The sequence below is a fragment of the Phodopus roborovskii genome, unplaced genomic scaffold (genome assembly GCF_943737965.1).
Source record: "Phodopus roborovskii unplaced genomic scaffold, PHOROB, whole genome shotgun sequence".
Classification (NCBI taxonomy): Eukaryota; Metazoa; Chordata; class Mammalia; order Rodentia; family Cricetidae; genus Phodopus; species Phodopus roborovskii.
Window position 1 is genome coordinate 53802384 of NW_026126407.1, and position 15276 is coordinate 53817659.

Genomic DNA, 15276 nt, shown 5'->3' on the forward strand with positions numbered 1-15276 from the left:
TTGAGCCCCAAGCTGCAGTTGACCCATATGTATTCAGCCCAACCCAGGAGCAGCTCTCACATATGTAGAGATAGACGCCATTATCTACAGCATTCCCAGTCAATAACTGATGTGTCTTTGGCAACTCACAAGCTAGTGACCTACCACCCTCACCTCATCCCCTACCACCCTCACCTGGTCTCCATTCTAGCTAGAAGCCTGGTACTGTCAGAACTCCTACCTTTATCAGAGGAGTAGCAGAGACAGATGACTCCACGGATTTCGAGCCTAAGATTACAGATCTGACAAAGGATGTAAACAGTTCTATGATCATCTGTGTATACTATGCTGTTGCTGGGATGCAGTAATTTCAAAACATGGTGGGAAATTCCTACTAACTTACTACAATGGTGTTAAGACTGAAAGTGAAAGAAGGTTTCTAAGAAGTTGTATTTAGTGTGCTTATGCCTCATTCCAGACTAACATACTGTAAGGCCCAAAGTGGGACTTTTTGTATCTTCCTACATGGCTGCTGTTCTGCTTGTTGAATCTAGAGTTAAGGCTTTTATTTAAACCTGCCCCACTGAGATTCATTGCAAGGTATTGAAACTGCATTGAGAAAACAGGAAAAATGATTTGATATGGTTTGTCAGGGACAGAGTTCCATTTTCTTATATTCTATAGGTATTAGATTTGTGTGTGCATTTATGTTCATCACACAGTTGTGTGATAGTAGACATCCTGTGCAAAAAAGAATTGATGAGACTTCCACAGAGATGCTACAGAACTCAGAGCATACCTTTTATCTTCCTTCAGGCACAATTGGGGGGACCATAAGGTTGAATCTGTGCTCAGGTGAGGAAGAAACAAGGACTCAAATCTGAAAGGCCAGCGCCTTGTGGAGAGGAATGGAGTTGGCTTCCATCTCTACTTGTGTATTCATTAGAGCATTTGATGCATTAGGAACTGAGTTATAGCTGTTTTGAGTTTGGGGTCTGGTTTGGTTCTCCTAATCTGGAGCTTTTAGGGAGAATAAACAGATTGTGTGTTCATTATTGTAGAGAAACACTTTGAGAGCTGATGATACTCTGATTCCAGTTGGTCATTCCACAAGAAAGTGAGTAAGGGCATTCCCAGGATTAACTGTGGCCCTCTCAATTATTTTCAATACACAGAAGCAATTGTCATCTTAATATTTTCAAGAGGGTCTTTATCTATTGCAGAAAACCCAGATGTGGTCTATGGTGCTAGCAATCAACCCTTCCAATGATGACACTTCACACTGGTTGGAGATTAACCATTGCTTCACAGAGCTCTGCCCCAAATATTGGCTACAATGAGCCTAGTATGATTCATCTTCATTATCAGCTTAACCAGGTTTAGAATCAACTAGAAGATTATAAAGATACATCTCTGAAGGTTTATAGGAGAATGTTTCTCTGGAGAATTAGGTAAGGGGAGAATGAATGCCCTAAATGTATAATGCACCATCCCCATAAGCTGACAACCCAAATAGAATAACAAGGAAAGAGTAAGCACATTCCTCTCTGCTTCCTAAATACCATGAGGTGAATAGTCAGGATGCACTGAACTCATGTAGGAATTTCTCCCTGTTATCTGTGTTAGTGAGATATGAAAACTGACAGATATCTCAAATGTTTTGTCCTTAGTCTAGAAATCTGAAAGCAGTGTGATCTAGCATTTGCCAGGGGAATACTTTTGTGCTGAACCTCTTTGGCTGTCCAGTAGATACTTGCATGAAAAGAAGAGGGTACCCACTTGTTTCAGAAGTAGGTCAACATGGTCCAGTCCAGGAATCTGAAAGACCTTCTGTGCTTTCAGACTAACATAATCTGAGCAGTATTTCTTGAGTCCTTGAAGGGAGAAGTTTGTCCCTATTTGGAGGTCAGAGAAAACTCAAGAGTCATGTGATTTATGAGAGTCTGTTTTCATAGAATTGCAAGGGATTTCGAAGCAGATGTCTCCGTGTTGAAGTCTTTAAGAGCTTACTCTGTTTGTTGGGAGGTTTTGGTTTACTTGCTTGTTTTTATAAGTGAGAAAAGGAATTGGTGGATTTGAAAAGCATAATGCTCATTACACTTATTCTGGAAAATGGATGGATAGGCACTGAGTCAGGAAGGAATTAATACTAGTTATAGGAGATTGAACACCCGAAAAGCCATGAGCCTTCTGAGTGCCCCCCCCCCACCCCAATGCTGGCTCCAGCTCCTTTCTCCCTCCCAGTCCCTGGAAAGAATGAAGGGTGAGGATTCTGTGAGCTCTGAAAGCATTCCCCTTGGCAGAGGAGGAAGTTAGGCCTCACCAGTATCTTCCACCAACAGGAAAGCAAGCCAACAGGCTTTCTTTAGAATCTTTCTATCTTCATTTTGCAAAGTCCTCAGAATTCACCAGATGAGAGTGATCAAATAGGATGAATATCTGGGTGGGATAAAAAGGCCTTGTATAACTTTAGTCTCCTCCTTTGCCCTCCTCACTGCTTCAGAGAGTCTCACCTCACCAAGGTGAATGGTGTGATGGGCCAACAAGCTTTAAAGATACTGTTTGCTCTTCATTAGAAAGTAAAAGGGAAGATCCCTGACCCCAGGGCTTCCCACAGAGCACCATTCAGAAAGCCTGGGCCCTCACACCCTTGCATTGTGTTTGAGAAAAGCCTGTATTCTTTTCCCTATAAACCTACAAGCTCTAGGGTCCAACTCTAAAGAAAAGGGATACAGTAGTCCCCAAAGGACAGCACAGACTGGGGTACACTCACTGTCTCAGTGAAGTATGCTGATGCCAGTGTCCCCCTGCCATCATTCTTCTTGCAGGAGGGACATAAGTTAGTTGCTTCTCTAACACAATAGGACTGGCTAGGAAGGTCATACCTCCTCACAGCAAACTTCATTTTAGGGGTGAACAGACTTCACCAACCTTTCTGCCCCACAGGGATCCTCCCAGCTGTCTCTGAGACTGGAGGCATGGGAAAAGTAATGTTAAAGAGATCATAAAAGACTCTTAATTGATAAGGACTGAAATGAATTACACCTCACTTAGAAGAAAAATGTAAGACTGAAACTCTGCCTAAGCTACCCACGCAGGCACATTGCATTTCATTAGCACCCCGCTTGTTTTAACAAGATTTTTGAAAACATTAATAAGAAATACTATTTATACATCTCAGTAGAATTGACAAAACATTTTTAAAAGTATATGAACTTAGAGCCAGCTGGTGTTGGTGCATGCCTTTAATCCCAGCACTTGGGAGGCAGAGGTAGGTAGATCTCTCTGAGTTTGAAGGCAGCCTGGTCTACAAAGCAAGTTCCAGGACTACCAGAGCTACAGAAAAACCTTGTTTCAGCCTCACCCAAGCAAAATGGTTAGAGGGATGTGAAGATGTAAGCAAGTTTGGGGATGACAGATAGAATCCCATCCCTCAAATAGAAGCAGGTGAGTATGACAGCCTGCTGGTCAATTTGCAAGCTCCAAGGGTCAGCAAAAGACCTCACTTCAGTAAATGAAGTGGAGAGCAATCAAAGAAGACACCTAACATTAACCTCTAGCCCTTATATGTATGCCCAGGATGAGCGTCTGGTATTTCATGTATCAGCACACAAGTACAACACACACATGCATAAAACACACCCTGAGCATATATACATGCCAATAAAAATATAGTTTCCTGTTTCCCATTCAAAGGTGAGAAGAATTATTCACTTTACTGCAAGGTAACCTTGAGTCCAAGTACAGTAATTGAAGCTAAAACTTAATTTACAAATTAGATAGATCTTGATTCCACAGCATTTGTATTTGGATTGCTGGGACTACTTGTAAGCATATTGGAATATAACCTTCCAGTTGCCTCGAAAATCAGAAAATTATGGGCAGTTGGAAGAGGGTAACTTGTGAGATGCCATGTTAGAAGCCTTGCATCCTAATGTTTTCCAGTCTCTATGGAGGGTTTGAAAATATATCAGGTTTGTTCTTGAGCATTTCACATGTAAACTTGGCAGAGATCAAATAGGTGCACACTGTTTTGGAGTGGAAAAGATGTGGATCTGAGAAAGAGATCCACATCCTTGCCTGACTTAGAAGAACAAGGACAGTGTAAAAACAGAACTGGGAAGTGGAGGTTCTTGTCTTTCTCCCTAAGACCTCATGCTGCTTCTTTGTTTTAACTTGAGGCCTTGTGGCTTCAAACTATCATGAAGTAGCCAACCATGGAGGCATTCACTTTCTCATACGGGATTTAGACTTTGTGGCCATTTTTCTAGAGTTTGTAATCTAGCAGGGGTACAAAGCTCCACATTCCATTTTAAGAATCCCCAGTTGTTTGTCTGTTTTGTTCGTTTGTTTTTCTATATCTTGAAGGGTGCTGAATGCCTGTCAGTGGCTGAGCACAATGCTTAACAAGTTTATTCTAAAGAATCTTTCTACTGGTAGAATATACAGTATGGTCCCAGGGAGACAGCTGTGTTGGAAAGAGTGCTTGCTTTGTAAGTGTGAGAACCCAAGTTTGAATCCCAAGTGCACATGTAAAATATTAGGCATAGCTGCATGTATCTGTAAACCCCACACTAGGGAACTGCCAAGTGGAAACAGAGCCCCAGAGCTCATTGGTCAGTCAGCCAAGCCAATATTGATCTTTAATTCAAAATACACACACACTCTCACACACACACACACACACACACACACACACACACACACACACACACACACACACCTACCTAATGGTTGATCCTACTGGTAGAATTATAAAACCAAGGCAAATAGCTCCATGGGTATAGGCCCCAGTCCCAGGACCTACATAGTGGAAGGAGAGGTCCAAATAAGCAGCAATTTGTCTCCTGACTTTCAGAAATGTTCAGAGACATGCACGTGCCACCCTACACTGTGTGTGTGTGTATGTGTGTGTGTGTGTGTGTGTGTGTGTATGTATGTATTTTTAAATTAAGAAAAAGTTATAATATACTTACAAGCATCTTTAAAATCCTGCTTCTCTCCACCTCTTTACCCCTCCCTCATCCAATGGCCTACACCTATGAAGCAGACATAACCTGAGCCCCATGAACAACCATGTAGAAAAGTAAATAAAATTATCAGAGGTGTTCCATGTGGCATTAAGGGTGTACAAGGATGGAAAGTAGCCTTTAGAAAGGGTGGTCAGAAGAGGTGGTAGCATTTGGATATTTAATCCAAAAACATAAATGCTGAAAAGAAATGATTCAAGTGGAAGAAGAATGAATGGTCAGGTCCTGAGACTGGATTTGCAGGTATCTACAGATTGTAAATGAGAGCAGAGTGCCTAGGAGACAGGGACCATAGGCTGCATGGGAACGAGTTAAAGCCTGAAGGGGTGATAGGAGATATGGTTCTAGAGCCCATGGGGGAACCACTTAAGTAGAAGAATGGTGAGACACAATCGGTAGAGATTTACATTGAATTAAACAGAGAAATGAGTAGATGAATGGAAAACAAAGGATGGAAGGGCAGATTACATGGATCTGAGACTGTAAATGGCTTTTAAGTTGAAAGGTTTCAAGTTAGGCAAAGGTTACTGAAATCAAGCTGATGTAACATAGGTGTCCACTTACCAGGGTAGTGATACTGTATGTGGAATGCAGTGAGCAAATTCCTATTTTCTTAAGATTGCTGGTTTGTTGGAATTGGGGCCAGGAGAGTTTCGAGGTCTGATTACATCTTGTCTGGTTTTTACCAGAAATGGTGGTTATAAGATAACCTCATACCAGGTCAGATGCTAACACAACAACCAGAGACATGTGGTCCTCACTCCTGTGGAGGTTTCTGGGAACTGCTGCTCTTTGTTCAGGCTGTGCTTAGCCAGCTCTGAGGACACAAGGGTGCCTACGTGCCCAGCATGTCTGCTGAAGAAGCAACTCAAGTCCTCATCTTCCCTAATAACCTTGTGTCTAAATTGTGGTGTCATACAAGGGCGTGTTTGGAAATTAGCATCTGAAAAGAAGCTTCCTTGCTCTCTGTTAGAGCTGACATGGTCCCTTTTCCTCAGTGGAAATGAAATTTATTAATCATCATAGAACCATGGTATTCTGAAGGTAGAGGTCACCCTGAGGAGAATGAGAGCCTTCTCATTTGGGAGGAACAGTATGGGGCTGCTGCATTTTCTTCAGTCTTCAAGGAGTGTTGCCGAATTGTTATCTTGGGTTTTCTGCAAATGTTAAGCTATTGTCAGTATGAGAGACCCAAAATGACTAGAACAGACTAGAAGATGGAAGCTGTGCTCTTCATTCAGTTCATTTGGATTTTCCCGGAAAAGTGAATTCACACAAATATGCAGATACATATGAACATGTGTGGCCATGTATGGAGGCCAGATGACAACCTCATATGCCATTCCTTACATTCCTTAGGACATTATATACTTCCTTTTTGGTGGAGGGAGTTTTTTTTTTTTTTTAATTATTTCTCACTGGCCTGGAATTTGTCAAGTAAGCTAAGATGACTGTTCATTAAGTCCCAGGGACCCACCTGCTTCTACCTCCCCCATTTTTTAAGATATGGGCTTGGGAGCTCTAACTCAGGTCCTTGTGTTTGCAAAGCAAGCACTTGACCAATTCAGCAGGCTTCCCAACCTAAAGCATACCTTGTTGCAACAGTAAAACTATTCTCAAAATTAAAAGCAAATTATTCTAAATTTCCATCTTCACACTCAGTGTCTTCAGTCAAGGTCCAGATTTGCCAGGTGATATTAACAAACAAATCAATAAAATAAAACCAAATGCCACCATCATGTTAGCATATCCTCATTTCCTTCTGCCCTGACCTTGAGTCTACTACTCCTCCCAGAAAGTGGGCTCTCAGGTAAATTTTTTGTTTTTTAAATGAACAAAGGGACACAAGGTATTTGAATGAAAGAAAAGGGGAGCATAAGATGACCATTTATTTGTTAGCTTTAAAGAGAAGTGTGTGTCTGAGCAGAAGTACCATTACAGCAAAGCTGCAGAGGACCAGGGATTCCTGGCTGAGTGCTAAAGACTGAACTAGATGATTTCAGCTTCAAGCTCTTGAAAACAGGCAGAGAGGGTGTGGCACTTAGAGAGTGTCCTTGGGATTTGTATTACTTGGCCATTGGAAAGCTAACTCCCCTGCCTGCAGGGGAGAAAGTTCTTGCTGGCAACCATCAGATCAAAGTCAGTATCCAGCTCGCCCTCCCCCACCTTCTTTGTTCTGGATGTGCCTGCCTTGTTCTCCTCTAGAGAGCACTCTCTTCAGAAATCACATGTGCTAGAGTCACCAAGGCAGATTTATCTACCCTTCCTATCCATCTGCAGATCACAACTGAGCTTATCAGTATCAACAGCTCATTGTTCAAATCATTTCCAGAAGGTGTCTGTGGAGGGTGTCAAACAAGCAAGGGTGTTATTATGAAATGAGTATGTATATCACCCTGAGAGGTCCAATGGTCCCCTCCAGTTATGGCCACCATGTAACCTACAGTATATGAACTAAATTCACAATGTGTGTAGTGTTCTATTCTAGAAATTCACTGAACACCCAGGGCACTTGTTTTCCATCCCTTGTTCATTTTCATTCTAATGCCAGCCCTTGATATTATAGTAATTGAGGGAAAAGAGATAGGAGAAAATCAAAAGTTCAAGAAGTATGACTAAAATACCTTGCTTCAAATATTCCTATCTCAAGAACTGGGCCAAGGATAGATGAGATACTTGGATGTGTGTTGGGAGCGGGCCTTGAGTCACATCCTCTTGCAGAATCACTTACACCTTAAAACTCTAATTGAGCCTAATCTTGGTAAAACAGAAAACTGCTAAACAAGCAGTCTGTTCCACTCAACCCAGGAACTGAGATGAACCAGACACTAGGAACTGAGATAAGCAGATGTTTATGGTCTGATGCTTATGGCCTGGGACATTACCAGAGCCCCAGAGTCAGCACAGCTACCCCTCCCCATTTCCTCCCTGCCTTGCTTTAAAAACCCCTCTTTGTGCCTAATAAAGTTAGACCTTGACAATCTGAAGTACTGGGCAGGAGCTGTACTGACAGATCACTGCACTCTTTCTGAAATACCTAATCTCATTTGCTTGGTGACAGTCAAATCAGACGAAAATACATCTATCTACCCATCGACTCTTAAGCATTAAATTATATCTGGGACACTGCAGTTCTCAAGATCAGTCTCCTAGTGTTTGCTTCCTGCCTGCCTCAGACTCTGATGTAGCTTCTTCACAGTGGGGGAGAATGTGGAAATGTGTGTGTGTGTGTGTGTGTGTGTGTGTGTGTGTGTGTTTATAGTCACATACCACATCTATCTACAGCAGTGGTCCCTGTAAATGAAATTTGTGATATTCCAATGATGCACTACTCAGAATGGGTCCCCATCATTAATTTGCACACGGCTGTATATGGAATGCATCCCTAAAACCAGCTGTGTTAAATGGACCACAATGCTCAAACTGAGTTTCTTAGTACCCTGTGGTGGAGCGGGGTGGAAATGTTTCATGGTTTAGGATGAGTTCAGCCCCTCCTCAGTGTCTTGGTATTCTGTGTCTTATGTTGGAGCTGTTGCACTGTAACTGTGTGTGATGGACCAATCTCACCTCTTCTTCCCTTTGCAGTTACGGACGAGTTTATGCTGCCGACCCCTACCACCACACACTTGCTCCAGCCCCCACCTACGGCGTTGGTGCCATGGTGAGTAGCAATTCCTCCTTGTCCTCTGCTCTTCCTGCCTTTCTCCCTGCCCTCCCACCCCCAGCTGGGGCCTCAATATGGGCTGATGGTTGAAGTCCTCTCACTTTCCCTTAATTGAATTTGTCTCTTGTGCTAACAGCAGCTAAAATGCCACATTAATCCTCCCAGTAAACTTGATAAATGTCTTAATTTCTTGGCAATATAGTGCATGTAAGTTATTATATTTCTAATTTTGCAAGTCTCACCTAGCGAGCACTTACCTTAATGGAATAATTAGTCATTTTGATAATTAAATCCATCACTAACGGAATGCAGTGTCAATGCAGAACTTTTTTTTTTCTTTTTTTTCCCTTCCCTCCCGTGCTGCTCATTCACATAGCCCCAAGGTTCCAGCCCCAGCACAGACTTCAGAGGAGCTAAGCTGCACACTTCCAGGCCTCTGCTGTCAGGCAGCTGAGAATCTGCCTGCCTCTCCTCCCCTTTTACAATTCATGTTTAAAGTCATAGTCGCCCAGGAGAGAAAGTAGACAGCAGACAGCGGGGCACACTTTGTGTGTGTGCCTAGTACATAAGAAATTAAGGAATCAGCTGGCTTTGGGGGTTGTCTTGTTTTCCTTTTTTTTTCTTGGGGGATGGGTGGGAAGTGTGGGATTTTGTTTTGGGATGGGTAAAGGGGAGGGCAAAGTGGGGGGCAAGGGTTGGGTGGATTTGCCTGTAATTGTTCAAACTTCTATGCACTAAAACTCTTGAGTCCAGTAAGACGTGCCCATCGCGTGAGAGCATATGCGATCATTACAGCGCTTTGGCATGCAGTCTTCTGCTTGAGTCAAGAATATCCAGTCCTCTTCCTAAAAATCAATCCCACAGGCATTCACTGGAATCGCCAATACTTTCAGCAAAGAAACCGGTTAAATGTCACCTAATAGCTGTAGAAAGGTCTGGTCAGACAGTTCCCTGGACCCTGGGTCATGCAATCCCAAGCAGCATTAGAAAAGCCTACAGCACTACACAAGCTTAATCACACCCAGCAGTGCCCCTGTCACACTCCCACCACAAAATCAGAATCCATAGGTTTCTAGCCACTTCCAGGAGCATCCCTCCCTTTTTTTATTCAACGTGGCATTCAACAACCCCATGTCAACACCTAAGCCACTTGAGGAAGGGGATGGAAAGGAAAACGGAATCCCTACATTCAGTAAATCATCTACAATCATTGTTGAATGTAGACAGAGCTTCTCCCAGTGGAGCATCATATAGTTAATCTATTCATCAAAGAAACAAGTCAACAAAATGAGCCAGGTCCTATCCCTCCACTGTTCATTTGTAAACTGGAGAACTGGAGTCCTCATAGCTAGCAGGACCAATGGATCCAGTTCAGTTTCCTGGGGATTTTTTTCCATAAGGAGTTGCTCAGGGAGGTCATTAGCTTTCTGAAAAGGTCGTGGGAAGGGGAAACGGGTGCCCTCTATTTTGGTTGGTTTTGAGTGTCTTTTTTTTTTTTTTTAACATTAGTCTTTTTGATGAGCCACATGTTACAAACGGAAAAATGTAAAAAACCACACCCCTCAAATTGCTTTGTTTCAGAATGCTTTTGCGCCCTTGACTGATGCCAAGACTAGGAGCCATGCTGATGATGTGGGTCTCGTTCTTTCTTCATTGCAGGCTAGTATATACCGAGGGGGATACAACCGTTTTGCTCCATATTAAATGGCAAAATCATTAACAAACAAACAAAAACAAACAAACAAAAACAACCTTCCAATGTGGGGAGAGAGAAAGCTTTCCGAGGCCTGAGTGTTGCAACACACGCAGTAGGACATCATTTTAGCAACTCAAAGAAAACAACAAAATAAAAAAGAGGAAAAAATTACATTTTTTATCTTATACCTCAGATATTTTGTTCTGTGTATTTTAATATTGTGGGTCTTTGGTTTCTGAAGGTTCTTGTAGTTCAGTTGCTGGCTGTAGGAGTTTTTGTGGTTGATCTAGAGAGAGGCTAGATATGAATAAAAACCGCTTTAGGGCCATATCCAGAGTGCTATATTATGTAAATGAATTATATGCTGAAAATGAGGCTACTGGGGTTAAGGTGTTTGGGAGGAGTCTAGGTGACAAGTCATTATTTCTGCATCTATATTATTTTATTCTGTGAAGGGGAGGCCGGGAGGGGCTTAGGGGTTTGGGACTAGGGTTTGGCTGAAAGAAAAAAAAAATATCTATCTATCTATCTATATCTATATATATATACAGTAACTGATGAATCTAAATGACCCACTGCACCAACGATCATAAATCTATGGTTCTAAGTTACTCCTGGCAAAGTCAAGCCAAAGGCTCTGTTAAGAAACTGCTTCTTCTGGCACTGAGATTAGAGTTGAAGGAAGCTGTGTAAGTCCACCCTCTTATCATTCCACCCGCACTACTCAGCTTCTTACCTACCCACTAGTTATTTAAGCAAAGACTACTAGTTAGGCCATCAATAAGCATTCTTTTTATATTTCTTCCAGTATGAGAAATTATTGATATCACTGCTGACTTTTATATTATGGGAGGGAAAATTAACATTAATAAAAAGGTGATAAAAAGCACTGTTTCTATTTTTTTCTTTTTTTCCAAAAAAAAGAAAGTAATAAAAACTTAAATTCTTTGTACCAGTTAAAATATGTATAAAATTTACATCTGTGCAGTGGAGTTATGTTCTAGAAACAGTCTCTGAGGCTTTAGTTTTAGCTTAGTAGATTAACTGTTAGAGACAGACGTATAATTTTTATGGAATTACATGATAATCATATCTGGATTTATAGTCGCATTTTACAAGTATCGCAATCATTGAATAGAGATAATCATGGTATTTTCATCAGCTTGATACTTTTTGAAAACATGACTGCGCTGTGAGCAACTTGCAATTTTTCAGTCTGTGAGAGCCTGCCTTCCCCTCTCCCCAGTGCCCCAGGGTTATCTGAAACTGGTATCTTTACTTCTGTCTCCGAGGCCCAAGAGGATTGTCAGAAGGAAAGAAAACAAGACTAAAAAAACGAAACTAGGACCTCCCCCTCCCACCAGAGAACAGTGTCTACCCCATTCTGTCTTGGATGCAGGGCCAGAGCAACACAGCTGAAAAATTGCAGCTTGTGATATTCTTCTGTTTGGATCCCCCCATGTTGTCCTGTTTACAAGTTAACCTAAGTTGGGGTATCTGTCATGGGTCTTCCTGTTTTTGTATTTAAATTATAAAATATCAGCAAGCTGTCCCCCTGAGTAGTGTTACTGCCTGTGTGTGCAGTGCAGGCCCCACGGCACGCACTTTAGTAAGTTATCAACTCACGCTGTGAACCTGCCAATCCGCTGTAACAACTGCTTTAAAATCAAAACCAAACAAAACTTTAAAAAGAAAAAAAAAAAAGTGTTTGTGATCCAGCTTTCTTCCTAGTCATCCTACGTGCATGCCCGTAAGATCGGTTGGATATTAAACCATCAATAAAGTTTCATGAGATTTGAAAACAACGTTTCTGTAGCTTCGATATCTAAGACAGATGGCCATGGTTTGGGAGAGAAGAAAAAGGAAAGGGCGAGGAGGGGAAAAGAGAGAAACTGTTGAATTGCTGAGAAAGGAAAAGCCTAGAAATTGGTCTTTTTTCTCCTTTCTGAGTCAGGAGAGACTGTTTGGCAGTGTCACTGGAAAATTCTCATTCCCCACCTGCTACAGTGGGATGGCCATGTGTGCACCTGGTTGATGTTGTTCAAGGCAACCACTTATGATGCTGTAGCATTTGACCCCAAATGGGATAGACAGTGAGAGGAAGGGGGCTGCAGAAGGATCAACAGATTCCTCCCAGTCGCCCAGCTTGCCAAGACCAGAACCTGCGTTGTGTATGAAATTACAAATATGGAATTCTTACTGTGCTGGCTAAAGTAAAACTCATTTGCAGTTTTGATTTTCATCAATGAAATGTACTTTCCCCCCACGACTGTATGTAGTTTTAATAAAATCATTTAGAGCAAGTGGGTGCCAACCGATGTCGCAGAATCTTTTGTCTAGGCACTCTGCTGAGCTGCCAATAAGTCGTTTTAAAATGTCATGTCAGAGGTGTAAACAAACATTTTGGATTTTTTAAAACAAAACAACAGTATTTATTTGGAATGTTTTCATTTATCGAAATAACTATTGCTATTATGAATTATGAAAAAAGATTAATGTGGCATATAGTGACTTCTTAACACACACATCACTCAATCTGCAAACCCAGAAATGTGTATATCTGTCTTTAGAAATTAGTGTTTATATCACTTACAGTGGTTTGTGAATAAAGAAAACTGGTTTGTAATATCAAAAAATAAAAGCTTAGTCTGAAAAGGTACCTGTAAGTTGGTGTTCTGAGTTCTTCTGCCTCTGTGGATTTCTTTCTGAGGTCAACCCCCCCACACACACACTTGTAACCTTGTGGGGTGGGTGCCACCAAAATGCATCATGGTCAGAGGTAGACCAGATGCTCCTATAGCCTCTTTGTTCCTCTGGGTCAGATCACTTTTATCCATACTGTGTAACCAAAGAAGTCATTGGACCCATGCAGGTAAGGTAAGAAACAGTTTATTACACTTTAGCTATTCTTCAGCTTGATACAGTCTGTGGTTTTACCTCAATATCAGCACACTATAAATTTCAAATAGATGTATTTAGACAACTATTGTGGGCATTTGTGAGAAAGCCTGTGAGTTCACACTATTGTATACTTAGGATGAGTCAGGCAGCATGTTTTGTCTTTTGTGTTTCTTATTTAAGTTAATCATTTAGGAATCCCTCATGACCTAGAGAGTTATGGTAAAGGTGTCTGTGGCCAAGACTAGCACTTGCATCTAATCCCTGGAACCCACATCATAGAAGGAGAACTGATTGCCACAAGTTGTTCTCTAAACTCTACAATTACACTGTGTCACATACATACATCTACATACACACAAAATGTAAAACATTAAAGAAGTCCATTAAAGCTTGACATGGTAAGTCATACCTCAGAAAGATTATTCTCAAGTTCAAGACTAGCATGGGCTACATTGTGAAATCCTATCTGAAAAATTAATTGTTTTTGAATTTTGTGTGTGTGTGTGCGTGCATGCGCGTGCGCACACATATATTGCATATGAAAACAGGTACATACAAAGTCCCAGAGCCTTTGGATTCTCCTGGAGCTGCAATTACAGGCATCTAAGGGCCATCTGATATGAGTGCTAGAAATGTAACTCAAGTCCACTGGAGGAGCACTGTGTACTCTTAACCACTGAGTCTTACCTCCTTTAAATTAATTTTTTAAAAGAAAGAAATATATTATGTTTGAACAATCTACCCCATATAGTTATTTAATAACTTAAACCTGTCTTCTGTAATTATTTCAATAGACATGCCAATCTAAAAACACACAAAGTTTAAAACATTGCCAAGAAAAGCTGAACAAGAGCCCTGTGCCACAGGCTTTCCACCTAGGTGGTTCAGGTGAATTTACCTCCTAATTCTTTGGAATATGAATATAAGGGTCAGTGGTTAAGAGTGCCTCTACTCCTCCAGTACCCACATCAGACAGCTCATAGCTGCCTAGAATTCCAGGTTCAGAGGAATCCAAATCTTTTGCCAATTTGTGGGCACTGTGCATTCGTGTGTGAACACACATGCATCTACAAACACACACACACACACAATACATAATCATCTGTATAACATGTTTGCAGCAACACTTCAGGAATGATAGGCTAATATTACAGGTAAAACAGTAGAGGTACAAAGAGGTTATAAGCTCACAGAGCCAGTGATGGGGAGTGTTTCCATCTGGCTAAGCACAACTTGAGAAGCAAGTTTTTTTTTTTTTTTGTTTTTGTTTTTGTTTTTGTTTTTGTTTTTTTTTTTTACCCTGAATGTCTGCTGAATACCTTCGGTCTCCTGTCCTCTTTCTACATCCAAGGTTGTCTGAATAGTATGAATTCTGAGGATGGGAATCATAGCTGAATTAGCAAAGTGCTTACTGTACAACCATGAGAACCAGAGTTCAAGTGCCTAGTACCCAAACAAAAAAGCAGAGCACTATGGCACTCATATGTAATCTTAGCACTGAGGAGTTAGAGGTAGGAGAATCCCTAAGGCTCACTGGCCAGCTAATCTTCCTGAATTGGTCAACTCCAGGTTCAATAAAAGACCATGCCATGCAAATCCTCTGTCTACTTCCTGGGAGGAAGGCTTTGTAAAAAGTCAGTACTTCAGAGCTGGAGAGATGGCTCAATGGTTAAGCACACTGACTGCTCTTGCAGAAGACCAAGGTTTAATTCCCAGCACCCACATAATACCTCACAACTGTATAGAACTCAAGTCCAGGAGATCTGATGCCCTCTTCAGAACCCCACAGGCACCAGGCATGCACGTGGCAAAGACATACATATTCAGGCAAAGCATTCATATACACAAAAAATAAATAAAGTTATTTTAAAAAGTTAGCACTTTGAATGAGCACTTCATGACCCCATGCATGTACACTCTGGCAGATAAGCAAAAGCCGTGACCCACTGGGATAGTATCACAGCAACATGAGGCTCCTACACTTCCTCTCTAAATTATGTCTGGTG

General features: G+C 41.5%; 1 protein-coding gene across 21 annotated transcripts in view; it reads left to right on the plus strand.

Moving 5' to 3' along the window:
- Nucleotides 1–13028, plus strand: part of Rbfox1 (RNA binding fox-1 homolog 1) — a 1049790-nt gene extending 1036762 nt beyond the window's left edge. For 12 of the 21 annotated variants that reach the window (XM_051181367.1, XM_051181376.1, XM_051181381.1 and 9 more), the window contains 2 exons: nucleotides 8595–8670; nucleotides 9050–9284. In XM_051181367.1, the coding sequence (XP_051037324.1) occupies nucleotides 8595–8670; nucleotides 9050–9197 (224 nt within the window). In that variant the 3' untranslated portion in view covers nucleotides 9198–9284. Of the gene's footprint in view, nucleotides 1–8594; nucleotides 8671–9049; nucleotides 9286–10254 lie in introns of those variants that run through there. The other 9 variants (XM_051181389.1, XM_051181385.1, XM_051181373.1 and 6 more) reach the window with 2 other exon arrangements.
- The last annotated feature ends 2248 nt before the right edge of the window (nucleotides 13029–15276 follow it).